This window comes from Tachysurus fulvidraco, chromosome 18, assembly GCF_022655615.1.
Source record: "Tachysurus fulvidraco isolate hzauxx_2018 chromosome 18, HZAU_PFXX_2.0, whole genome shotgun sequence".
NCBI lineage: Eukaryota > Metazoa > Chordata > Actinopteri > Siluriformes > Bagridae > Tachysurus > Tachysurus fulvidraco.
The window spans coordinates 7,170,220-7,196,981 of NC_062535.1; the positions used below are offsets into that span (position 1 = coordinate 7,170,220).

Below are 26,762 nucleotides of genomic sequence, written 5' to 3' on the forward strand. Positions count from 1 at the left end.
GTGTGTGTGTGCCCTGCGATGGGTTGGCACTCCGTCCAGGGTGTATCCTGCCTTGATGCCTGATGACTCCTGAGACAGGCACAGGCTCCCTGTGACCCGAGGTAGTTCGGATAAAGCGGTAGAAAATGAGTGTGAGGTTTTTCAGTATCGCAACCTCATTAGATACGCATATGAAATATCCAAAGCAACCCGGTATATGATTATCTATCATATTTAGCAATAAATGTGATTTAATTTATCGAACGTAATATTTTGCATACAGTTAATCTGCACCGAAATCTCATATTCCCAGTCTGTAAATAACTTGAACAGTCATGTACATGTTCCTTCTTTCTTATTCTTGTGTGATTAAATATTGTACTGCTCTAATGTAAAAAGACCAAAGTCCAAAGTCTCCCTTTTAAATGAATAATGTATTATCTCTCTCTCTCTCTCTCTCTCTCTCTCTCTCTCTCTCTCTCTCTCTCTCTCTCTCTGTCTCTAAAATGAGAACTAACTAAGAATACAATTCAAAAAACTGAGAACTAAGACAGTAGTGATTACCGTATATCTTACGACAATAATGACAACCTTAGTATCGATTACTGATCAATATTCTATTACCTTGTGACATTTTGACCATGTGGTTATGGTTACTGTTATGTTACGCAGCTTTGGAGAACTATGGGACTTGGTATGTAATGTAATAAAATGTAATGTTAGTTATATTATGTGACTATGTGTGTGTCTGTGTATGAGTGAGTGCAGAGATGTCAGTAGGTCAGGAATCTTATCTGCAGATGGCTGTTGTGTTGTTGTGCTATTTATAAGTTGGAATGCAGGCAGGAACAAATGGCAGTCTATTAACTCATTAATATCTTGTAAATTAAATATGTTACCTTCAGATATATGTGTATGTGTAAATAAAAGCCTGTGAAACAATCAGATACACAATACGCCCAATATTACCAAATGCCACATGAGCGTATGCAAATGATTTATTAATTAACTTGGATATAATATTTATATGCTTAGTTATTAAAGAAATAATTGAACTAGTCATATCTCCACAGCACAACAGAAGCAAATGTTATTTGCACATCGTTTTAACTCGGCTTAAATAACTCGGCATCAAGCTGAAGATCAACAAACCGAACTGCGGTCCCATCTGTTACCTGACATTTTCCACTTTTAATTTTCAATACAGTGGGAAATCATTTACATCACTCCTTACATACATACATTATACAGCCATCAGTAATTATATCCTGTACTGTGTATAACATTCAGAGAAATTATAAGGTTTATTTTAGATGGCTTGATTGTTTTTCATTTAAGGAACAGAAATATAGCAAGCAGTATAGAGTCACAACTTTTCTCTGTCATTTAAACTTCAGGCAAAATCCTGAAAGCAAAATGAGTCACCGACTCTATTTTTTTAAATTAAATATCTCAGAATGTACATATAACTAAATTTGTAAAGCCTTACTAAGCTTCCAGGACTGGTGTTCCTGTTTAAATAGGATTATAAAGAATCATTTTTTTTAAAAACAAATCAACAAATAATTTTATTAAAATTATACTTGACAAATTGTCTTATTTGTACAAGTCAATTACAATGAACAAAAACAAAATCATCTTTGCTTGCTTGCTTTCATGCTTTTCCCTTGCAGTGTGTGTGTGTGTGTGTGTGTGTGTGTGTGGTGTCCTGGTCATTATGAGACATATGGTTCCATCTGCTGGTGAAAAACTTTAAAGTGAAGGCACAACTTATATGTAAACCTGTGTGTATTTGTGTATTTTGTGATTTCATACCAAGATGTGTCCGTTACATCTAAAGGCCATGTGTTTATTTTATTCACTACCTGGGAAAGTGCTTTGAAACAAAAATAGGTTTCATCTTACATTTAAAAAATATATACATCAATCTAATTTACAGTATATGCAGAACACATACAAGCTGTTCACATCTTCACTCCATGATCACGCCCCATAGTCATCGTTTTCATCTTGCTCTTCTGTATTACAATAAAAGGCACGAACATGTCTAAGCAGCACAACACACGACGAGTCACATGACATCACGATGCGGTAAACGACACGAGTGGTCTAATACAACGAAGAGATAAAAATCATGAATCACGAAAGAAAGAGAGAACGATGATCAGCGAATGCACAGCTGTGTAAGGATGTCCATTGTTAAAAAATAATATCACACAGAAACTCTAAAGTTTGTACATTACATGATCAATAAAATTTTTACTGAACTGGCACGGGTAAAGAAAGAAACAAAACAAAAAAAACACAACAACAAAAGAGAAACAAAGATTGCTTGCATTGATCACACAGTGCTTTGTTTAATATAAAAACAGGAATAAAGTATTTGTGCATGGCAAAATAAATAAATAAATAAAAAATAAGCCTACTGATTTTTTTTTTTTTTAAAAGAACAAGAGACAACCATTAGGTTTCTGAGGACATCTGGCGAGCTGGTTTAGAGGATTCACTGCATAGCTTGGATCTCTTCTAGAAATTGCTATGATCGTGCGGTAGAAATAGATGCACTCATAAGTAAGTGCTTCTCTTTGTCAGGAATGTATTTGAAAGTAGTGAGAGCACACAAGAGGACTTTCACCTTTAGTTTATCATTTTGTTTGGCTGTGGTCAGACATATGAAGTGGTACTTCAGCGTCTCTTAAGGACTAAAGTAACCCTAAAATGTCTTATTTGTTTTGTATGATTGTCCTCAGGGTGGATAACATTATTGCCTCATCACATCTTTACAGTCCTGCTTTTGATCCTGAGCTCAGGTTACTGCCTGAGTGGAGTTTTCCCTGTTCTCCCTCCATACAGGTTGGTTTCCTGCGGGTCGTCTGGTTTCCTTCCACCTCCCAAAAACATCCAAGTTTAACAGATTAACCGTGTCATATACTGGTAGCCAATTATCCTACCTTATACACAATATTGCTGGGATTGGCTCTGGAGCTACATTTGTCCTGAACATGACAAAGTGTTTACTGAAGATGAATGAATGAATTCTGTACAGCGTTCTGGTTTGTTCCAGTTTGATGTGAGTTCGGGGTGTTTCACACCAGGGCTACAAAAAACAATGATGTTGTTCAACTGTTGTTCTATGAAGCCATTTCCAATATGACAGAAACATGTCTAGAAGCAACCAGTGAAAGTGTACTCTATAATAACAGTATCTATCTATTTATTTATTTATTTCCCCCCATTACTTATAGTGTTTGGTCAGATATATACACAACATCTACCATTTAACTTTATCTGTAACATCTCTCTAGGGACTGCAGATGGAAATTAGCTTTTTTTTTTTTTTTTGCTATAACCTGGCACATGACATCTCTTCTTCCTTAGACTAATGTTCTCTGTGCATTGCCCCTGATTAAGTACAAATAAACTCATTCATTATAACCTGAGCAAGCAGTGTGTGGGTTTCATGGGTCTATTAAAAACAAACGAATTGGAAAATGCCAAACAAGTGTGACTTCTGCTAAAGGTGCTCTTTGATTCTGTCCATACATCAGCTCCTGTGTGTGGGGGATGTGGTAGCCTAGTGGTTAAGGTGCTGGGCTACCAATTGGAAGGTTGTGAGTTTAAAATTCCAAATAACCCTCCATTGCTCAGTTGTGTGAAAATAAGTATATTATATTATATTATATTATTATAATATATTATTATATTATAAGTATAATGTTACTCTGGATAAAAGGTGTCTGCCAAATGCCGTAAATGACGATAAAAATTTACACTGATGAATATTTATCATCAATATACTCAGGTATGTAGTTTAATTGTAGCCCCAATTGATGGAACAGTCCAATTATTGGCAGGTGACTGACTGACTGTCTCTAGCTCACGTGTGAAGTTCTCAGAGTTTGTGAGAATGTGGCTGAAATATCTGAAAAGACAAGCAGTGACATTCAGCTGTGATTTGGCAGAAAAGGGCAAAGAGCAGTGATGAAGGATGATCTGTCCTCTTAGGCTTTATTCACTTTGCACACGTGACTGTGTTTGGGCAGGCAACCAGAATCGACAAAAAAAAAAACACCCAGTGATAATCCTTAAGTTGCTCATTACTAAAGCATCCTGTTTGTGTGCATATCATTTGGTTTTTGGTGTGTGTATCAAAACTTATGTACACCGACTGTTCAGGTACCGTACGAAAGGTGTGTACGTCTATCTGTAATTTGCGTGTGTGCTGAAGTCCATGATATATGCGAGTTGGTCTGGAAAAAGAATGGGATTCTAATGAGAAAAGACGAAAAGCTTGGTTTTGACTGATTTTTTTGCCAATAATATATTTTGGCATATCTATTTTAAGAAAACAAATGATTTACCAAAACAAAGTAGAAATGTTTTATTTCGGTTCTTTTATAGCTTTGCTTTAGAGCAGCAAAAAAATCCTAATTGGCAAAAAGCCGGTTTGCCAAATGTTCCAGTGAATGCAGCGAGTACGTTGAATATCAGTTTTTTTTTCATGCTTTAATCGGCTTTTTAGATATTAGTTATTTGATGGCCATTAGGATAATCCATATCCATAAAGATAATCAGTTAAGTTTGCAATCAGATACTGAGTGCTAAAACGTCTTCACATCCTGGTGATAATCGAGGAGGGCACTTACACACTCCATAACGACATGAACAGCAAAGAACATCTTTAAATAGAACTGACCAAACAAAATGGCAATTACAAGTAGAACTATTATGTCAATAATGTCACCTGGAAATGCTCCATAGCCAACATGTCTAGTCCTTCTAGTCACTAATCTGTATGCCTGGAATGCCATTACAACATACTTTAAACAGGAGGAAAGCTAATAAAGAAAAACTCAGATACTGTTGTGACCTTGAGCCTGACTGGATCACTTCCAACGTCTAATCAGTTCATCTGTCGGCTACGGTGATTTTCCATTTAAACATTCAAACCCTTGTTCTTGAGATATCTGGCTAACGAGATTGTTGCACAGACATAAGGATGGACAACCTGAAAAAGCAACGTCTTCGCCACCTAGTGGCAGAGGTTTGATAACACAAACATACAGCTGAAGGGTGAAGGAAGGCAGCTAAGGCAAGGTTAGAAAGGAATCTAAATAATAAATAATAATTAATTCTTAAATCAGAGATATAAAATGTTATTAATACCAGAACAACTCGTTTTTGGTCCAAACTTGATTTCCCGTCTTTCACCCTTTCACCTTTCCAGAATTTACTCATAGCAACATGATGAGTACAAACTGCCATACACATATTTACACAACACCTAGCTCCTGTCTGTTGGATGGGGTAATAAAGGTACAACATACTCATTCTGCCCCCCCTCTTTTGGGTAAAACCTCATTTCATTGGCTTGAACTTCCACCTGTTTATCCAAGAAGGCTGCTAACTGGCTGAGCTTCATTGTGTCTTCCTCTGGCTTATCTTTTAGCTCAGAATAAGAGGAACCTCTGAGTGAATTCGACATGCAGGGCACAAGCTGTACCATCTCGTTGGTGGTTACTCCATGCACACAGGTGTAGAATTCCTGAGTTTTGGGTGGCATACTGGTATTTGTCGGTGCAGGGTTTACAATCATGCTGTATTCCGTCCCTGGGAATGAGAGCAGCTCCGGCTGCACGTGGCTTTCCTCTGGCCAAACCCACAAAGTGGCCTCAGTCATGATCGGCTCTGAAGTCTCTTTGCTACAGAAGAAAGGGTCTTGGCAGTCTGGACTGGGGACATCAGGGGTGTGAAGTAGCTGCTGGTCTTCATTGCAGTCAGGGCTCTGTGTGTCTTGAGGCTCTTTATTCTCCTGGATGCTAGTCATAGAGCTCAGTCGAGATAAAAAGACATCTTCGTCCATGCTGACGTGGTACACTGGCTCCCCACAGTAGCGTGGTGCCTTGTAGCCTTGCAGGGATGAGAAGTGATAATTAATCTCATCCAGCTTGCCTTGCTAAAGGAAAGCAGAGGTAGAGAAACATATATAGTAAGGGGACAAAAATAATAAAAAGATAGATAGAGACAGATTTTCAAACCGTCCCCAACTAAAATCTTTATCCTGGCCTGCAAGTGATAGTGACATTTAATATCTCACTGTATGAGAGAGACTTTGTTTAAATACACACAATGTGTGTCTATGATGTGGCACTCTATTGAAAAAAAAGAGTCTTTTCTGTCTACCCCGTGGCAGGTCTGCCCTAGTAAGCAGTGGTTGGGCAAAGTGGCAGTTACAAAACAAGCACTGACAGCTAAAGGCTGGGAAAAAAAAAATGGCACGAACGAATCTTGATTTCAGCTTGACTACCTACCTGACTGACTACCTAACCACCCACCCACCTACCAAACCCCACCAACCCATACACCTACCTACACACCCACCCATCCTACTTGACTACCTACTGAAGAGACTAGAAGAAGCGCGTTACCAGATCCCAGCATATAGCACTGGCGTGAGAAACTAGCTATGCCTTGTGGCCGCAAATGTGTGAAATTATTCATAGCAACGTCTCTGCACTTCCTACAAATTTCTGACCGCTTTAACTGTCAAAGTTTAACTGTGGTCTTTCAGGCTATACTGTTCTCTAAATCTCAGCTCTGGGTTTTCCACTGTCATTTTGATCTCCACTGTATGTATATTTACGGGTGTGTGTGGGATAATGTTGTAATGTGTTATAATACTCAGTCTCTAACTGTAGGGAGATTTGTGTGATCTGGCAGGAGGTAAATACCTTAAGAAGCATGGGATCAATTCCTCTGATGCAGGGTTTGGGGATTGGTGGCAGGAGAAAAGTTTTTATCCTGCAGAAATCACAGAATCAAAGAGCACCTTTAGAAGAAGTCACACATTTGGCCTTTAGTTTTTCTTTTGATATTATGGGGTCATCTTGATATAATGATTGGTTGATTAAGCGTGCTAAATAATCAAGCAAGTGTCAGACCATTTACAGTGTGACTGTGTTTGGGACACAATAAACATGCTGAATTGGCCTGCGCACAGGCACAGACAGACACGTGCGCGCGCATACAGACAGACGGACACGTGCGCGCGCATACAGACAGACAGACACGTGCGCGCGCATACAGACAGACGGACACGTGCGCGCGCATACAGACAGACGGACACGTGCGCGCGCATACAGACAGACGGACACGTGCGCGCGCATACAGACAGACGGACACGTGCGCGCGCATACAGACAGACGGACACGTGCGCGCGCATACAGACAGACGGACACGTGCGCGCGCATACAGACAGACGGACACGTGCGCGCGCATACAGACAGACGGACACGTGCGCACGCATACAGACAGACGGACACGTGCGCACGCATACAGACAGACGGACACGTGCGCACGCATACAGACAGACGGACACGTGCGCACGCATACAGACAGACGGACACGTGCGCACGCATACAGACAGACGGACACGTGCGCACGCATACAGACAGACGGACACGTGCGCACGCATACAGACAGACGGACACGTGCGCACGCATACAGACAGACGGACACGTGCGCACGCATACAGACAGACGGACACGTGCGCACGCATACAGACAGACGGACACGTGCGCACGCATACAGACAGACGGACAGGTGCGCACGCATACAGACAGACGGACAGGTGCGCACGCATACAGACAGACGGACAGGTGCGCACGCATACAGACAGACGGACAGGTGCGCACGCATACAGACAGACGGACAGGTGCACACGCATACAGACAGACGGACACGTGCACACATACAGAGTCCTTTAACCCTTTTAGTTTTCTTTTTTCCATTATTAGTGTATTAGTGTAAGTGCTGAGTGATGGATGTCTGCTCCGCACCTCTTGCCTTGTGGAATAATCCCAAATCCAATGAGGAGCAAGATTATGACTACAATGGTAGTCATTAGTACAAGACCATAGACCATGTGATCTGAAAGAGAGGGGGGAGGGGTGCGGTTACCATGGAAACACCATCACATTGGCTGAAATCTTTCATTCTAAAAGTTCTTCCATTGCTCAGTGTAGGTATGACTGGACCCTGAATAACCCTTACATTTGTCAGTGCGTGTGTGTAACTAAAATGTGCCACGTTTTATAAAACAATGATACGAAATAACAAGCAACCATTTAGAGTCGGCATTTATCTACGCACTACGGTCACAATAACAGGTTTTTGTTCAGATAAAATCATGTCAGTACAAAATAGTACTATTGGTTTGCACAATTCTGAAACCAGGTTAAATAAATATTTTACTTCCCACCCCTAAAATGTTTCTATTTGTTTTTCACTTCAATATATATCTTTTTATTTTTATTTATTATTCTTTTTTATATTTAAAAATCACACAATTTATTTTTATATATATATATATATACATCCATTATAAATGCTGTAATAATCCTTTCCTGATGATCATGTGATTGTGACAACAGGTTAAAAACCCAGGCTTTTGAAAGACAAAGGAGCAGCATGAATAGAAGTCTGGCTAACCATCGTCATAGCAACATACAAGCCTTCACAGCAAAATTCCATGTACATGCACAAGCAGCAGTGACGACATGGAAAGACCCAGATGATGAGTGGGAGAAACCCGAGAGCTCAGGAATGCTTCATATCAGCAAGCCCTCAAAATGGTGTCGTATAGCATGTGATCATGGCTACATAATCCATCCTGTCATGTATTCAGTGCCAGGAGTTTAAGAGGTTGTGGTGTATTTGAGCTTGAAATTTGTTCAAATGTGTGTGTGCGCATGTGTGTATACCTGGCAGACGTCTGGAAGGAATGACGATGGTAATCGGGGCGCTCCATTTGCTCCACAGGTGGTTGTTGTTTGAGCGGCAGCGCACTTGGACTTCATACCTCCCCAATGACAAGCCTAGAAGCTCCAGATGAGGTTCGCGTAGCCGCTCCTTTACCTGCGCAGGCATCAAGACAAGTCACTACGGCGTCACAAGTCACTACGTCGTTGTTCATCTCATGTTACTTTAATCGTCGGTCATTACGTTAGACAACGATAAATCACACATTAGTATAAACACTCACTTGTGTTCAACTGGGTTGAGATCTGGTTACAGATGGTCATAGCATATGATTTACATAATTTTTACACTCATCAAACACCACCACCCCACCCCCCCAACCCCCACCTCACCCGTTTCACAGTACCTTCCAGTTACTGGGCTCAGACATAGCTCTATAACGTAGCTCATAGATGAGTGTAATCCATCCAATTTGGACCTGTTGAGCAATGGGGTACTGCCAGGACACCAATACGTTGCAACCGGCTTCATCCTTAGTCATGTTCATTAAAGTGTACGTGAGGTTATATGGCGGATCAATCTCGACTGTGAACAGAAACAAATAAACTGGTAAGGCGTGCGGTCACGATGTCTCGACCATAAACAAAAACTCAAAACAATTTGACTCTGCTGTGCCTTACCGATTTCGGCCACGTCCAAACAGTGCTTTTTAGAGGTGAACGAACCTCTGCTGCTGTGGGCCGTCACGTTCATGCAGTAAACCTCCCAAATCCTTGTGTGCTCTGTGTCAAAGTAACAACTGTTTGGTCCACCACTCACATAGTCTGGACACTCTCTTGGAGGCCTGTTACTGAAAAGCATGGCAGCATACAAACATCAATAAGAAGTTTTCTTTCAAATAGGAAAAGTCATGCTAAAATAAACACTTTTATTCCAAAAACAACACTATATAAAAGATGATGTTATACATCATCTGCATATACAGAGAAGTCATGCGTTCAGGTGGTGTATTAAACCATTTGTGGTCCATCTAGGTCGGGCATCACCAAATGGCGGACCGTGGTCCGGATCCGGACCGAGTGACGGGTCTGCCCGGACCCGTTAAAATTCTAATATTATCATATTAAGCATCTCCTTATTATAAGATTATAAGCTCTTTGATATCAATAAAAAGATAAATCTTTCGTTCCTGCACAGTTAATCTAGTTATTACGACAGGAGCGTCATCAAAAGCCAAGCCAAAAACAGATTGTTTCTGTTCCATACTCCAGAGCAGAAGGTGGCAGTAATGCACCTAATTACGCTGGCAGGACAATTAAGAATCAAACCGCTGACAGGACAGTTACATGTCCATTTCTCTCACTAGAAACGGAAGATGGAAAGGGAGTAAGGAGAGGTGGAAAGGAGAGATGGAAAAAGGGAGCTGCTCAAAGCTCTGCACTTTTCTTTTATTCAGTAAATTCTGCCCTGTTCTGTTCCTAAGGTTTCTGTGCTATTAATGTAGTTAATGTTTAAAAAAGGGGCAGCTCAAAAGTCTTTTGTTGATTTTTTTCTTAAAGATTAAAAGCACTTTTATTTTATTCAAAAGATTCTGAATGTTTTACATTACTTGAAATATAGGCCCTAAGTTCAGGCTGCACAAAGCTGTGTTCGCACTTTTTATTTATTTTATTCAGAAGAAATTCAGTGTCTGTTGTCTGTTACTTGACATGTAGTAAAGACAACTACAGGATTGTTTTCCATTCAAGTGCCAGACAAGTTCAGACTTTGAAAACACTTGCATTTCTATATAATTTATTGTTAAATTTCATGTGCGTTATTGATATTATTAACATGAGGGTAGACTATTTTAAGTGACAATATAAGATTCGGACCTTTGCTGGGAGGAAATTTTAGTAACTGGACCTCCTTGAATTTTATTTGAATACCCCTTATCTAGGTATTTAAAAAATAAACTGCAGTATTTATTTATATTACTAGTCTGTGATTACAAGGTCTGAATGTAAGGACATTATCACTGAAATTGCTAGCCAGTGTGAACAAGTACAGATATACACTCGGGTCCAAACAATGCAAGCGTTTAGATTGATTTTTCAACCTCATGGTTTCTTTCTTCACTGTCAGTGACTGTCAGTCTCTTAGATCTTGAAGCTGCTTATGTCTAAGTGAAATAAAAGGGAATTAACACACAGCTGAGTAGCCAAGTGTCCAATTAAATTTTTTTTAATACCTTTAAAGGGATAAAAAGTAAGGTCCGTTTATATTGACTGTTTCATAAATACTGTGGGAGAAAGCTAAAAGAACAATATGTCAATATTATACTATACATGTGACTATACCGGTGTCTAGCAAATGTTTTAGAGCTTTACCTCAATTGCTTCCAAAGACCAAACATTAAACATTTTACCCAGCCTTACCCTAGGGTGTAGAAGAGCCTGTGGGTGAGGTTGTCATCTCCCTGGAGACCGTTGTCAAGGGGATGCCACCAGCAAGTAAAGGTTTCCATGTAAGGAGAGCGGCAGTAATATATGTGCGGCTTTAGGCCATCTGCAGAAATAATGAGACAAATCAGCTTGCAGAAGTGAGAACTGCTGAAAAGGTCAGTCGCAAGCGATGATCTGAAGTGTGGAAACCCGTTCATTTCGTTTCATTTCATTCAGAACTGATGACTAATCCGACCAGATGTTAAATAGTTCTTCATCGTCATCATATATATTAAACCTCATAGCCACAAATTTTAAGTATCTTCAAACATTTGGCATCATAGCAGCTCACTGATCTGCAACCTGATTATTCTAACATAAGGAAGTATTTTTCTAATCCACCAATCAAAGTAGGATTTCAGCATATGGCCAATCATCAGGGTTTCTAACTGTTCTTGTTGTCAAGCCAATTTCCTTAATCCACTGCTTAAGACTTGCTAGCTAATGCTAGCACCAATCTGTCGGGAACAATTCGTCAAAACAGATTTAACCTCATTAAGAAGCCTGGTGCTTTTAAAGACAGAGATCGTTTGTAGATCAACATCAATTAAAATGCAATGATGGTGAAAATATAAACGGAAACTCTACACGTAGGCGTGTACTTATTAACACACGATGGCTGCCAGAAGCTTGAAAAGGTCACAAGCAAAAGTGAGTTTTATCAGGTTCAAATATTTTGAATATATTTACAATGACCTAATATTTCCCATTAAAAGATTACAAGAACTACAAGAGCTAATCTAGACATATTTCACTATTTTTTATGCTTTACATTTTCTTGCATATTTTAAGCGTTCATTTCTAGAAAGAAGCAAAAATTTAAAAGAGAAATAAATGCTCATGTCCTGAAGCACATGTGGCTGCTAAAAGCACTGTTACTCTTGTATTTGTTGATGATGTGACCGCTGTTATCTGCTCAGCTTTAGCACTACGCTTAAAAACATAAGCAGTACTATGTGCATTACTGGAGCCAAAGTCAACACATCTGTGCTAAAATCTTTTCAACAGTGATTTCAATCCCCTTTTTAAAAAAAAAAAAAAAAAAAAAAAAAAATCCAGGCATCTTGTTGATCTGATTCTTCCGTCTGGTTCTGTCCTGATTCAAATGCATAGAAACTTGGCCAGGTGAGGCAGAAAATTTATTTGACTAGACTCAAGAAATGATCCTTTGATACGTCTAACTTGAATGTGGTGTGTTCATTGTGGTGTGTTCATTTTTCCATCATGCGTAAATAGATATGAAAGCGGTTTTTCAGGTTCAGGTTGAATCTCTTCACACCGAGTATTTAAGTGTACCACAATACTGAAGACTGACAGATGTATTAATACTAGCCAAGGTGAAGGACTGCAGACACATTCCTATAAGCTTATGACGAGCACCGATGCCAGCTGCAGGAAATTAAATTAGAGGCACATTTTGTGCACGCGCGTGTGTGTGTGTGTGTGTGTGTGTGTGTGTGTGTGTGTGTGTGTGTGTGTGTGTGCGTGCAAGATTGTGAGTCATAAAGAAGCAGTTATGCTTTCAGTCCAGTATGTTCAGTGCAGGTCAGAATGACCTGTAATTATAAAGAAGTTTTCCTTTTTTTTTTATATCCTTTTTTTTGGAAATTGTCAGAGTTTTGAATCATCATTTTGGCCTGACAGGATGAAGATTACAAAAAAGGCAGTATATTAAAAATAGACGAGTCTTTCTCAAGAATATTGCATATATTAGATCATATATTAGATTGACAAACTTTAAACATGACTAACATGATGCACAGTGATACACAGTGATGTGAAGGCTGATGCGGGGCAGAGAGTAATATGAAGTTTCGACTGCATTGCTTTGCTAAATGTTATAATTCTGGTATTCCGAAAGGAACAAAAATACACTTTGAATCTTAAACAGCTCCTTTGATAACAATTTGGTCATCTGACAATATGTTCCAAAAAAAATATTATTCATTCCGGTGCTGTGAGAAAGTATTTCTTCTATTTTTGCATGTGTGAACTGATCTTTAGACTAAATGTTATAGGCAACTTTTCTTCAACTTTGTTGAAGAAAATGATCCAGCATCAACAGGCCTCTGTGAAAAGCTAACTAACCCCCTAGCTTACTAAATAAACCAATTAAAGTAATTAATGGTTATACTAGAAATACCCAGGGCTGATTACTGCCAGGCCTGCTGTATCTGTGTGGGCGTGCGGTAGCCTAGTGGTGAAGGTGTTGGGCTACCAATCGGAAGGTTGTGAGTTCGATCCCAGGTCTGTTGTGACTCTGAGCAAGACCCTTAACCCTCAATTGCTCAGCTGTATAAAAATGGGATAATGTAAGTCGCTCTGGATAAGGGCGTCTGCTAAATGCTGTAAATGTATCTATACATCACTTAAAAAGATACTTCCCAGTGTGAATTAGACAAAAAAAAGGAATCAGTACTATTTCACAACCAAATACAGTATAATTTGACAAGAGAAGATAAGGCATTAATGTACATCAATGTTTTCCAGCATGGAAGAACTCCAAAGCCATTTCTAAAGCCCTGAGTCTCCAATGAACACCACTGAGAGCTATTATCTCCAATTGGAGAAAACAGCAGCTCCATTATGTGTCTAACTCAGTAACTTCAAAACATGTGCTTTCACTAAAGCAATGTGAGGCATGAGAACTGTAAAAAGCTGTGCGCTGACCTTGGCCTGACTCACCTCCCTCATGGGCTGCGGAGTGTGAGGACTGTGGGGAAGCTCCGGCATGGCTCCACCAGTAAAGTAAGAAGAGCAGTAGCGGCAGCATCGCTCAGCAAACACCAGTAAGTCCTGAGAGAAAGGGGAAAGAAAAAACATACATACATATAGGTGAGCTTTGCTGTGCTATGAAATGCATGCTCAATCGGATTCTGGCCAAAACATTTTACTTCTTTATCTTAACCCTTTTTAGCAGCACAGTCTGGTGTTCCAGTCTGTTGGTCGAACGGACATTGACTAATCGGTATAAAAGAATGAATTATTTTTCACCCCTTGTCTGAGATAACAATGAGTCAGGACTCTGTTGGCTTTCAGTGAGAGAGGTGCATTTTTCCTTCTGATGGAGAACATTACAGAAAATTTGGTGGTTGAAGATAATGCCTTCATATTTTACATGATAACGAACAAGCACTTAAAGCATCCCAGAGAGCTGAAACAGGATTGAGATCATGATTTACTTTGAAGGTATAAACAGATATAAACACATGTGTAGAAGAAAAAACAGTAACATGGTCATTGGCAACCACATGTGCACATTATTTTACGCTTTCCAGTGGTTCACATCATGTATAAACCCCTCAGTATTTACTCTGGTGTTGGCTTCTCTTGATTTTTCACTTTGACCCAGTTATGCCTACCTCCTGGAGGAAGGTCTTTATCTGGCCAACTGTTATGTAGGGTTTTTCATCACATGTGGCCTTCCAAGCCTCCTTTTCCACCAAAAAGAACCAGGTGCTGGTTCAGAGCTAGTGCTGGTGTTGGTTCAAAGTTGGTTCCACTGATGATCCTTTTAAGAACCGGTTTGCCTTTCCATCGGTTAGAGAACCATCACAGAGCCGAGTGTGATGTCACTGCATACGTGTCACGTTACACAGCAACGTTAGCACAGCAGCGGCAAACACAAACACAACATCAGCAATGGTGGATGTTGCTTTACTGTTAATGCTCATGGCTTTGTGAACCTACATTGGCATCCAAACGCGGCGAATCCAACGTGTTCGTGCAGCTCCATGTAATTTGTATAAACTGAGGTTGTAATCGAGAAAGTACATAACATTATTTTATCATTAACACAGAAAAAAAGTAGCCTTAGCATGTAGCTACCTACTATCATGTGTGCTGATAATTGATCATATTGTGGTAAAGTAAAAGTGTATTAAACATTATTATACTTAAGGTACATTATCTAACAGTAGCCCCGCCCCAAGCCCCGCCCACAGCCCCTGACATAAGCGGTTCTTAAGTCTAGACCTGCAACGTTTTGGTGCTACTTAAAAACCACATTTCCTGGTTCAGAGCCGGTGCTTTGGCGGTCGAAAAAGAAAGAACTGGTTCTAAATTAGGCTCTGGCTCTGAACCAGCACTCAAACTGCCTCGGTGGAAAAGGGGAACTGGTTTTCCTGACCCCACCAGCACATTCATTCATTCTGACCAGAGATGGGAGCCTGAGGTGCGACTCATGATTCATACACACCGTGTCCGAGTAACCATGGAGCTTTTGTAGAAAAATACTTTCAGTGTGTGTGTGTGTGGGTGTGTGTGTGTGTGTGTGTAGTTGTTTCATTTGTTTCAATACCCTTCAAATGCTCCTTTATTGAGCAGCGCATTATGGCTTCGGCAGGAGTGCCATACCAGAGAACGATTACAAAAGTGTAAAGAATGTCAGAAAAAATTAAAGACCATTTTTTCAACTTTATAAAACACACCTGAAAACACACCCAGACAGGTCAGTTTAGTTTATATAAGCATTAGAGCAATGTTAAAATTGCTAATGAGACATTATTTATTCACTTCAGCTTATATTAGCCTTTACCATGGCATATTCATGGTATAACCATTAAAGGATTTTGACATTTCTGATGCGCTTGACGACACTAAAACTAATCTTCATCTACCATTCATTTAAATAATGCACTAAATTTCTTAGGCAAGTCATAACCAAATGCAGTGTTAGAGTCATTTCATATCAACCATCCAGACGGAGAAAAATTCTCAGTGGTTTGTACAGTGGCGTGAGTGATGGTGCTAAACAAACTGGATTAAGTTTGTCCTATAAAATGCTGTGCACTTGGGATTTACACATAATGGTGTGAGAAACAAAGCACAAAACGTCAAGTGAGTCACAGTTCTGTAGGTGGAAATGCATTGATTATGACAAAGATTAGAGACACTAAAAAACAAGCAAGAACGAGGTCTACACTACCCTTTTTTAAACGACGGAGAGCAAAAAAAAAAAAAAGCAACTCACAGTTGAGGTGGGCAGACAGAAGACCACATAGGTTTCTACTTCTGTTCCTCTTCTGCCAGCCAAAAAACAAAGGTCAGATTACAGTGGGCACAGACCACGATCAAGATTTGGTGATCATTTGCTCCTTGTAGCTTCAGGTTTCTGTTCTTGGCTGACAGGAGTGGAGCCCAGTCTTTTCTAATGAGTTTCATGGTTTTATTTTTTTTTAGTTTTGTTCATTAATATATATATATATATATATATACACACACACACACACACACACACACACACACACACCTGTTCTTTATACAGACATACAGTTATCCAACTTCATGACTCAAGGCTTGACTTACATGTGGGCTGTTAGTGTTGCAGGGGTTAGTACCATAGATGTAAACAAGACCTAAACAAATCTGACTCAGCTGCCTAGCCATTACACCCTGGCCTTTACACTGCTCAGATCCATACATTTGCCCATTTTATCTTCCTCCAGCACAAGTTTTGAGAACTGCCTGTTCTTTTAGTGTGTAATATTTCTCACTCACTCACTTCACCGGTCAGTGGTTTTAATACAAAGCCCCAAAGCTGTACCAAGCATTAACCTTTTTTAATTACCGGTGGTGGTATTTACTTGCACTGAGAACTGAACCATATTAAAACAACTCAAGGCCACTTATTACAAACAGCAGTTCAAGAGTAAAAATATAGGCATAACTTAATGATAATCAGTAATATATGAATGCTTTAGTACTTTGGTTTATGCAACAGATAAACAGCAAAGTACTAAAGCATATTCAAATATGAATCCAAGAGGTCAAGTGCATGTTTTATATATTAAAAAAATAGAAACATCTATTTAAGCTGAAGACTGTTGCCTCTTTGCGAGATGCCGACAATCACTTGTGCAGTGAGGCTTAAGTTACAGTCGGTTACATTAAGCGCAGTAAGACATTTCCTCCCTCATCACTTCTCAGCTCTGTGCCAACATCATCATCATCATCATCATCATCATCAAGTGGTTTAATTGTCATTAGAACCAAAAATAGCTGGTACAATACACAGTGAAGCAAAACAATGTTCCTCCAGGACTACACAGACATACAGGCTCATTAGGAGTGGGATGATTATGGAGCATCAGCCACACAAGTACCTTAACCGTTATTATGGAAACAACAATAGAACATGTTGTAAGTTCCACAGGTTTCTACCGATTATTATTTATGTCAAATCTGCACTCATAGCAAATCCAACAACATTCAGGGGTGTTGTGGTATAGCGTAAACCTTGTCACACAGCATAAGCTATTTTGAGTGGTTATACCTGCTAATTATTCTCAGATGTTGCTTGTTAATTAACAACCTACATGCTCTCAGTACTAAGAGTAACTCCTAGTAAAATTGTATGAATTTGTCCTCTTCATGTCTGGATTATTTGTGGTGTTGGTGTCTTCGGTCAGAACATTGGCCCTCTGTTTTCTACTTTTTGAATAATCCCTGAATTGTCTTTTGCATGTTATGAACACCGAATCCATGGTTTCTTTAAAAATCATTTTAGGATTGTGTTCATGTGACTCATTTTGCATTACGCAAGTCTAAGGTGTTAAAAAAAATAAAAAAACAATCCAGAAGTTCTCTCTGTACACGTTAGAGATTCAGCTGTGATTCAGAAGCTGCATTTGAAATGCCCTGTGATGCCACCGAGGGGTTTATTCATATCAGACGCTTAGCTCGATATGTTCTCACTGTTAATACATTTTGAATGTATGGTGGATTTTAAAAAAAAATAAAAATACAAACAAAGCCCAGCGTAATCCAGCAGCCTTCATGAAAATCTACAGTACCGTTAGACTCATCTTACACACATGATCGAAGGTAAAAAAAATCCCTGTCTGCACCTTCTTATCGTTTCTCTCTGCTCCTTCATCATATTCTTCTTCTTTATGTGAACCAGATAAAAAGGAGATGAGACATTGAACAAAACAGGAATTCAACCTTGAGCAATTTTGTGTGCTAAAGCAAGCACACAGATTCTTTCTTCTGTGACATAAGTAATCACCATGTCAAAGCAGCTCTTAGAACGGAAGAAGAGCAGATGTTAAAATGTAATTTTATAAGCTTGACAGTCACACAAAGGCTCCATGAAGCCAAAAGTCAAATCTAAACCCTAATCTGCTTTGTGCCTAATTGCCTTTGAGGTGAGGTTCATAGGTTCAACCTGACATGAGGTTGCTGACAAACCTAAATCCTTTTTGTAGTTTTGATGTACAGAGAGCATAGAAAATACACTGAAAAGGCTTTCCATGCACTAGATCAGCCCGAGTCATGAATACTTGGTGTTCGTTACCAAGGAAATTATCAGAATAGTGTGAACATAAGAAGCTGTTCTGTTTTTATTTACGAACAAAGATAATATTCTTGATAAGATCATGCATTCATTCATTTTCTACCGCTTATACGAACTTCTCGGGTCACGGGGAGCCTGTGCCTGTCTCAGGCGTCTTTGGGCATCAAGGCAGGATACACCCTGGACGGAGTGCCAACCCATCACAGGGCACACACACACTCATTCACTCACACAATCACACACTACGGACAATTTTCCAGAGATGCCAATCAACCTACCATGCATGTCTTTGGACCGGGGGAGGAAAACGGAGTACCCGGAGGAAACCCCCGAGGCACGGGGAGAACATGCAAACTCCACACACACAAGGCGGAGGTGGGAATCGAACCCCACAACACTGGAGGTGTGAGGCGAACGTGCCAACCACTAAGCCACCATGCCCCCCTTCTTGATAATATATTTATTATTAAATAAATAAATAAATAAATAAATAACCTCAACCAGAACATCTCGATATTATTGCTGCACATTATAATGTGAACCCTAGATTTAATAAACATTTGTTTCTTTATGCAGCACATGAAGGAAAAGCTTTTAGCCTGTGAACCAGGCATGTGTTGCCTCTCTACCATGTGTCCTTATAAATAAATATCAAATATTTATACAAGGTCTAAATATAAATGTCTGTTTAAACCCTTCCTCATAGTTCTAAGCATTGATGTTTTTTCCCCTCAGTGACACACAGTGGGGGCCAAAACTGAGACCTTTAGAGAAAATGCTTCGATTTTGCAGGATTTTCAAATTTAATACAATGTTTTTTATTGCATTATTGATATTACTGAAGTTTCTGAGCATTTGATCCTCTTTTTTTTACCTGATACGGACTTTACACTTTTGTATAAAACCTCATGGTCCGTTTCAGAGTGTCATCAGAACAAATGCTTCGATAGAAGTGATAGACCTGAGGAAAATCTGACCTTTTTGTACAAAGCGGTTAAAAAAAAATTCAATATTGTCTCAGACTTTTAGAGTCAACTATGTGAAATTAAAACTCTTAGGCTCTCTATATAAAGCCACTTATATTAGCATTCAAAAAAATAACAAATGGTACAAAACTCCTTGAACTGAGATCCGTGTTAAAGACCTGTCTGTGTAGACTGAAAATAAGTATACAAGGACATGGTTTTAATGCACAACTAATAAGCCATGTGCTACAAATATGGCTCTCATCAAGTCGCCCTTAATCTTTGCCCTTGCTGTTGAAAGCATCTGGGACTCAACATGGAACAAAAGATCCCAAAACATCTGCAATCTGGTGTTGTGGGGAGGGAAAGATAAGCAAAAGCAATACTAGTCTTACACTGAAACATGCTTTCATCTAATTTATCTATTCGTGACACACGGCATTTCACTCAGTGACAGTTGCTAGTTATGACTCATTAGCTTGAGATAATGGCTTAGAAGGAAAACGGCTGCACGATTTGCCACAGAATCACTTCAGCGCTTGCTTTAGTTAAATCTTACTACTTGGGTTAAAGTATAGTATTATTTCCTATGTTGACGTATGGATGTTTTCGTCGTAAACTACAGTTGGTTGCTTGGAAAAAGAAAGAAAGAAACAAACAAAATAAAGCCTGCAATCCCGAATCCCATTAAAAAATATTAAAAATGGAAAAAAGAAAAAAAAAAAAATCAGATGACTTGAAAAACTCTATAGTTATAGCGATAATTGCATGATGAAAATGCCATTTAAAATACCTTGCATATCTCGGATAGCAGTTTGAGAAAAGCTACTCTCTTGTACGGTGTTTTGCTAATTGGTACCATGTCTTTCACATAGTTTCACAATCGCATCGGTTATTGCATTTCTCTCCGTCGCGTCGACTTTTTAAAGGCAGACGTTATTCAAAATAGTTTTTTGCTTTGGATGCATTCCAGATTTCAATACATATTTAGTCGTGTTGTGGCAACAATTGCAAGGCACTCCCGATAAAATTTTTCAGCGCTGTGTTACTTTGTGTAACTATAAATTGGAGTTCATTATTTCAGACAGATTTAATGAGAACAGGTTTTCCCTCTGTATGTTTTGAGTTCATTTGCATTTCTTGTCACGGCATGTCCTGCCTTCATGCAGCCCTAACACCTAGTGTTCATGACGTAGTCTCCAGATCCGCCGTGAATCTGAGAAGAAAGAAGCAGTTACTGGAGATTAATGAATGGAAAATAACTGAAAGAGACTAATTTATATCTTTTATCGTGTCAGAAGACGACACTGAAAAATATTTACTGCTTATATAATACATTAGAATGCGGTCTGACTTTGAAACTAAAAGCAATGGGAATGGGTCTAGCATTAGGACCACTGCTGGTTGATCCACAGCACTGTGGGCTGAATCGCCATATCTAGTAGCCCATCTTCTCTCAATAAGAGATGTTTTCTCTGTTGAACCTAATGGACTAGGATAAATATTTCTCTCCTTCTTTAAGCTACATTCAGATTATGAACCTTATACAGGCTGCTTGTACAAACAGACCAATATACCCATGCTGCATTCACCCTTAGCCTAAAAGGGGAATAATCCAGAACAAAAGGCTGTATTGTAGGGATGTCTATTTGCAACCCAATTTATGCTTTCCTCAATAGAAAATATTTCTTAAAAATAATAAGCAACCCCAACTTTTTCCATTTTCAAGGCACTTATTGAAAGCCTTGCTAAAGCTTATTACGGAGTATGAGCATGATCTAGTTTTCAGAAATCTTTCAGTACCATAATACTAGTAAATGGTCTGCCAAGAAATACTTTCATTTTATTACTTATTTAAAAAAAGAGAAAGGTCATTTTGATCAAAAATGTTTTAAAATGAGATTATACACTCCTATAAAGCTCAAAAAAAGCTCCTGCCTGAAAAAACAACCACATTAATACATGATGTTAGCTAACTTATCTGTTTAGCTAGCTAAATTACCAAAGCGCAATCAACGCCCATTAATGTTATCAATCACAAGGTTATCCTTCTCGATGGGAAAGCTGGAAAAGTGGGTGGACTACAAACATTTCACATTCTCTCTTTACAAAAAGAAAGAACTAGGTGCCTGAGGAATAAGCATGGTGATTAAGCTTCACAATGACTTTGAACCCTGGGTTTCTGCCTAATGGCATATAACCAACCAACCTTTATTAACCTAATCTATTTTATTGACATTTCACTGACAGGGAACCTGCTGAAGCATTTCATTAATGCACAGTACACACCCTTTGGTACCACGAACCACACTGTGGTGATTTGATTACCACATCAACTGTTGAGACATGAAGCTCCTGTGTTTAAACACAGACCACTGGATAGTGGAGGTCATTGCCTTGGCTGGAATTCAGACACCTGCCACGCCGACCCAGCAGAAACTTGGCAAAAAGGTCTTAGAGAACACATCTGCTAAAAATAAATAAATAATTGTCTCATATGTCATCCGTTTGCTTCTCATTCATCTAGTGTTCATAGAGCTTCAGTTTTATATTTAACTAATACAACCTCCTATTCTGTCTAGTCCTCCAGCAGAACTGTCGACAAGTATTTGCTTTAAGAGTGATCGGTCACCATAACATGCACCGTTTACTGTTGATTACACCGAGTTAGCCGATTCCGCCGTCTAACCGTCCAGATGGCTCGTGTTTAAACTCGGTTGGCATGCTTCAGTGAACCCATGCAACACTACGCACTGCTCACTGCAGAGCCTACATTACCTGGATTAATGTTAAAGGAGTCTCTTTGTTCTCAAAGTTAACACGTTTTCATTGGTTTTGTTGGTTTCAAATGTGCGTAAGCTACAGGTTTAATACACAATTCTGGCTTTCATTACAGAACTTGGCATACTGGTATTTGTTCTCTGGTGGCACAATTTGCTGCCTTCGACTGCATTTTTACAGCATTGTTTTGCAGTTTGTCACACCCATATATGATTTATAAGATAAGGTGTATGACTGCGCTGTAAAATCTTGAATAAGCGATTAATTGTTGACTGGACTTTAGTCTGCTCCTCTGGAGTGAAAATTTATTTTTCTGGACCTCGTATTGGATCTTATGGTTATAAAGTAAAAGTAAAATAGGGCCTCGTTATGCCAGGGCATAGCCTTTTTCGGATCAGAAAACTAACAGAAGGCTATTGCTTAAAGCTTATTTGTTTAAATTGTGTTTATATAAGTTTGTTTAGTAAGCGGGTGGAGTTACATCACACTGAAGAAATACTAACCCTAGATATGATGTACTAATTCTAGTACATGAGAATCTGAAGCATTTCCTGCCAGAAATGTTGTTTTTTTACTATATCTGTATTGTTAGAAGGTGTAATAAATCGCACATCTTTTTATTCTCTTGCTGAAAAATGTGGAACATTACATGTGACTTTTTTTTGCTGCCAGCCATAATTGATCACATTTTCAGAGCTTCACTGAAGAGTGCTTTTAAAGTTCACTGTGCACATCCCCAATCCATTACTGTGCTTGATTTAACCAACAATCATTTTTTTTTTTTTTTTTTTCCAGAACTAACAAATCTGTAGGAACATAAATTGGATCATTCAGCATGGGATTTTTCAAAGCCTCTTCCTCTAACAGATCCCAAACAGAGGTTTTTATCCTTGTTAACATTTAAGTCCAGATCTTCACCTCTCACCGGAATGCTTTATTCAATACACAAATGTAATGCACCAGTTGGTGACATTAACAGCTGTACAATCATGTGTGAACATGCGGTGCAGCCTTAAACCAAGACAGTAACCTAGGGCTGTTTTTGTAGATAAATAAGAGAGCAGAAAATTTAACTAGCTGAGAAAAATCGAATATCCATCTGGCTGAACATATCGGTTGCCTGGGTACTTGGAGCAGCTACCATCCAAACACAAGTGGATGTTTATCAGACCACCATTAAAAGACCGCACTGCTATTTTTTCACTGGTTTGTTTTCCTCCTTTCTTGCAGGTGAGAACAGAGTCATCAAGTTCAAGAGCAGACCAAATTCATGGCCACTGATTATTATTAAGTATTAGGACTTACTGAGCAAAGTGCAGCAACTGAATCATAATTCTCTAAAATTTTAGGTTGCAGGCCACATAATTAAAACATACATTTTCTGTGTTTTGGTCTTGCCAGTTCTCAGCCACTGGATCACTATCACATGACATCTACCATAACAAATGGGATGAGTGGATCATACATGTGCTTTCTCAGTGATACACAATGTCATCATATCGAACTGCTGCTTCGGCTGCATCATAGGGCAACGTAACACACGGATTGGCTAGTGTTGCTCTGATCGATAGGGAAGCGAGAGTAAATCCATCCGTCACACCATGAGAGCATAGCTTATTTTGCAGTCTTGGCACCTAGCCACCAATGGTGTTCTGGTTAACTATCCACACATGTAGCAACAGTAAGCAGAAGCCACAATGTTGATGCTGACATCTAAAACTACAGTGGATCTAAATATGTTACAAACCCCTGTTAATATGGCAATTTAAATAAATTAAAAAGTATTAAACCATAACCCCCCCCATCCTGAATGTGAAAAACAAATCAGAAAAGCTTTGGGGGAAATTAAATAATCAGAATAGCCTGGTTGCATAAGTTTGCACACCCTTTTCTAAGTTGGGGATGTGACTGTGTTCAGAATGAGAGAAAAGATTTTTAACCCAAACACTGGTTACATGAGTCTTTCTGGGTATGTACTGTATATGGTGTTATTAAATAACCCTGGTAAAGCTGGGTGGACTCAAATTAAACGTTTGAGAAAGATAAACAGGAAATTCTCAGTAGAACCATCCACCAAAGTGGTTAACAACTTCGGCTAAACAACATAGTTCCTGCCTGACAGCTCACATATCTGACTAAATTGAATTAAACACTGCTCAGTTGGTGTTCAGCTGAACGTTGTTATTTCAGCTATTAAGGGTTCATTAAAACATTGTCAGGAGAATACCAGAGCAATTCGTCACCATGAAAGAGCAAAACATTTGAATCAATAGGACATGCAAAGAGCAACAAGCAACAAGGTTTGAGAATAATATACACATGAAGCCCAGCTTAATACATCTACATGCTTCTGGATTTTGCTGCCTATACTAAATAACTACAATGCTGATAGTTTCTGTATAAGCACAGGAAAAGTCTTAATCAAGTTGACATCATCAAAGGCTTATGTATGGTAATGGAAACAATCAGCCAGAATAAAAATAAGAGGTGACTGAAAGGGTTCATATACTCATATATACATGTAATTATATATATATATATATATATATATATATATATATATATATATATATATATATATATATATATAGATACACACACACACACACACTCACTTAACGAAGAACGCTGTACTATAAATTTTTGACTCAAATCATTTTGCTTGCTTTGTTACCATTAAATGTGCTGCAGCACTACATTGATGCAGCACTACATTGATGTTCGTTCATTAATTATCAGTCACGGTTTTATCCTAATCAGGCTCTAGAACAAATCACAACAATGGGCACGAGGCGAGGAATCCAAAAAAAGTGATTTTTTTTTATTCTCCTTCTAATTCATAAAGCCTTATTTGCTCTTGTAATATGCTGCAATGTGTTAGATGTAATTCTGACATTGCCCAGTAATTAATAATAGTAATATTTGTAATTAAATCATGATCTTTCTAGATCTGATACGTTGGGCTGGATGAGCCACTGCAAACAATGTCAGAACCTGGAAGGGGTTGAAAGCATAATACCTCATGCAAAATCTACAACTTAAGTTTTTACATAATTCCTTACAAGTGTTTCCCTACCAGACACCAGTCTCCATGCATTATGATCCCTTACGATGCATTATGATCCCTTACGATGCATTATGATCCCTGGTTCATAATTTTCCCATGTAACTTTTTTGTCATGTTAACACTACACTACAAGCTATACATATCACCTGGATGTGTCATTTCCACGTATTCAGGTGATCAAGGCAAATAGAATCATCATGGAAATGATTTTTTTTTTTTGCACTTTCAGGATCTTTCAGTAATATACAAAAAAGGGCAGATGCAGGATCATACTGTACTCCTACACAAGCTTGCACTAGATACCACTCACGTTTTTATATGGAACAGATGAGACCACACGTACGCAAGCGCCCGCACCCGCGCGCGCGCACATTTACACATAACTTAATTAATGGACTTATTATAAAGGGACGCCATAACAATTGCTTTTTAACTAACAAACTTGAAATTGTGTTGCCAGGTCAATATTTTTAGGGACCTACGCGTATTCTAAAGCGTAATATGACACAAATGCACGTGATACAAATTAATTAATAGTTAAAAAACTTTTATAGAGCAAAAAACAGCACTAATACATTAATAAACACCGTGTCATGTAGAAACACACGAACTTTACTCCAAACTGCGTGTGAAATAGCCGGAAGTGGCTCTTACCTCTCAGAACGTGAGGCGTCTTAAGTCTTAAGTCTTATTCACTTCATCCGAAAATCACAAACGTCTCCATTTATCCAAAAAAAAGACGCTCCGAGGTTATTTCACGCAAAACAAACCCTCTCTAAGACATTACCTACTGCATGGAATCTAATAAAAGCTTATTATAATGTTGTTTTCGATACAGTTTCCGTTTTAAAACGGGTTACGTTGTTAACGCGAAGGTCCGCCGAACGTCTGCGACATCGCTCCGTCGGGCTAAAGGCGATTTTCTCTCCACCTGATTTCACGTCATTCTGCCTTTCCGTATGTGCTTTAAAGCGCGCTTGAGCCGAATCCCAAACGACTCCCTAATTGGTCCCTTAGCGCACTACGTAGTGCAGAGAGTCACCAACACCGTGTAGTGCACTTTGTAGGGTACATTTGGTAGTGACCTCGTGCGAAAATCAGAGCTGTCACTACACCGTACCATAAGTGGATATGCAACATTCAATTCGATTCGATTCGATTCAATTCAATTCGATTCAATTTATTTGTATGGAGCTTTTAACAATTTCTCATTGTCTCAAGGCAGCTTTACAGAAGTATGGAAACATAAGAGAGAGAAAAAGGAATACATATATAATAATAATAATAATAATAATAATAATAATAAGAAGAAGAAGAAGAAGAAGAAGAAGAAGAAGAAGAAGAAATAAATAAATGAATATATACAATTAAAGTTCAAAATTAATTTAAAAAAGATTAACTTCAAATGTGCGGAGTTTGCATGTTCTCCC

The 26,762-nt window shown here is 38.9% G+C and overlaps 1 protein-coding gene across 2 annotated transcripts; it reads right to left on the reverse strand.

The window, feature by feature from the left end:
- Nucleotides 1–1,534: 1,534 nt before the first annotated feature.
- On the reverse strand, nt 1,535–26,315 carry LOC113648926 (prolactin receptor-like). 2 transcript variants are annotated; one of them, XM_027156455.2, is made up of 9 exons: nt 25,987–26,315; nt 13,908–14,018; nt 11,157–11,286; nt 9,420–9,589; nt 9,146–9,324; nt 8,742–8,895; nt 7,818–7,908; nt 6,711–6,780; nt 1,535–5,935 (listed from the first exon to the last, which is right to left on the reverse strand). In XM_027156455.2, exons 2-9 carry the CDS (start codon nt 13,993–13,995, stop codon nt 5,264–5,266), a joined length of 1,554 nt encoding a protein of 517 aa, XP_027012256.1. In that variant the 5' UTR covers nt 13,996–14,018; nt 25,987–26,315; the 3' UTR covers nt 1,535–5,263. The 2 variants fall into 2 exon arrangements, with proteins under 2 accessions (XP_027012256.1, XP_027012255.1); XM_027156454.2 differs by having other exon boundaries at nt 13,893–14,018.
- Nucleotides 26,316–26,762: the final 447 nt, after the last annotated feature.

Excerpts from the sequence above, each read along its gene's own strand:
- LOC113648926 (XM_027156454.2), bottom strand. The coding sequence starts at position 13,995 with ATGCTGCCGCTACTGCTCTTCTTACTTTACTGGTGGAGCCATGCCGGA. Across the intron at positions 6,781-7,817 it reads ATTATTCCACAAGGCAAGAG|GATAAAAACTTTTCTCCTGC; the intron begins GTGCGGAGCAGA and ends TGATTTCTGCAG. Across the intron at positions 5,936-6,710 it reads TTGATCCCATGCTTCTTAAG|CAAGGCAAGCTGGATGAGAT; the intron begins GTATTTACCTCC and ends GCTTTCCTTTAG.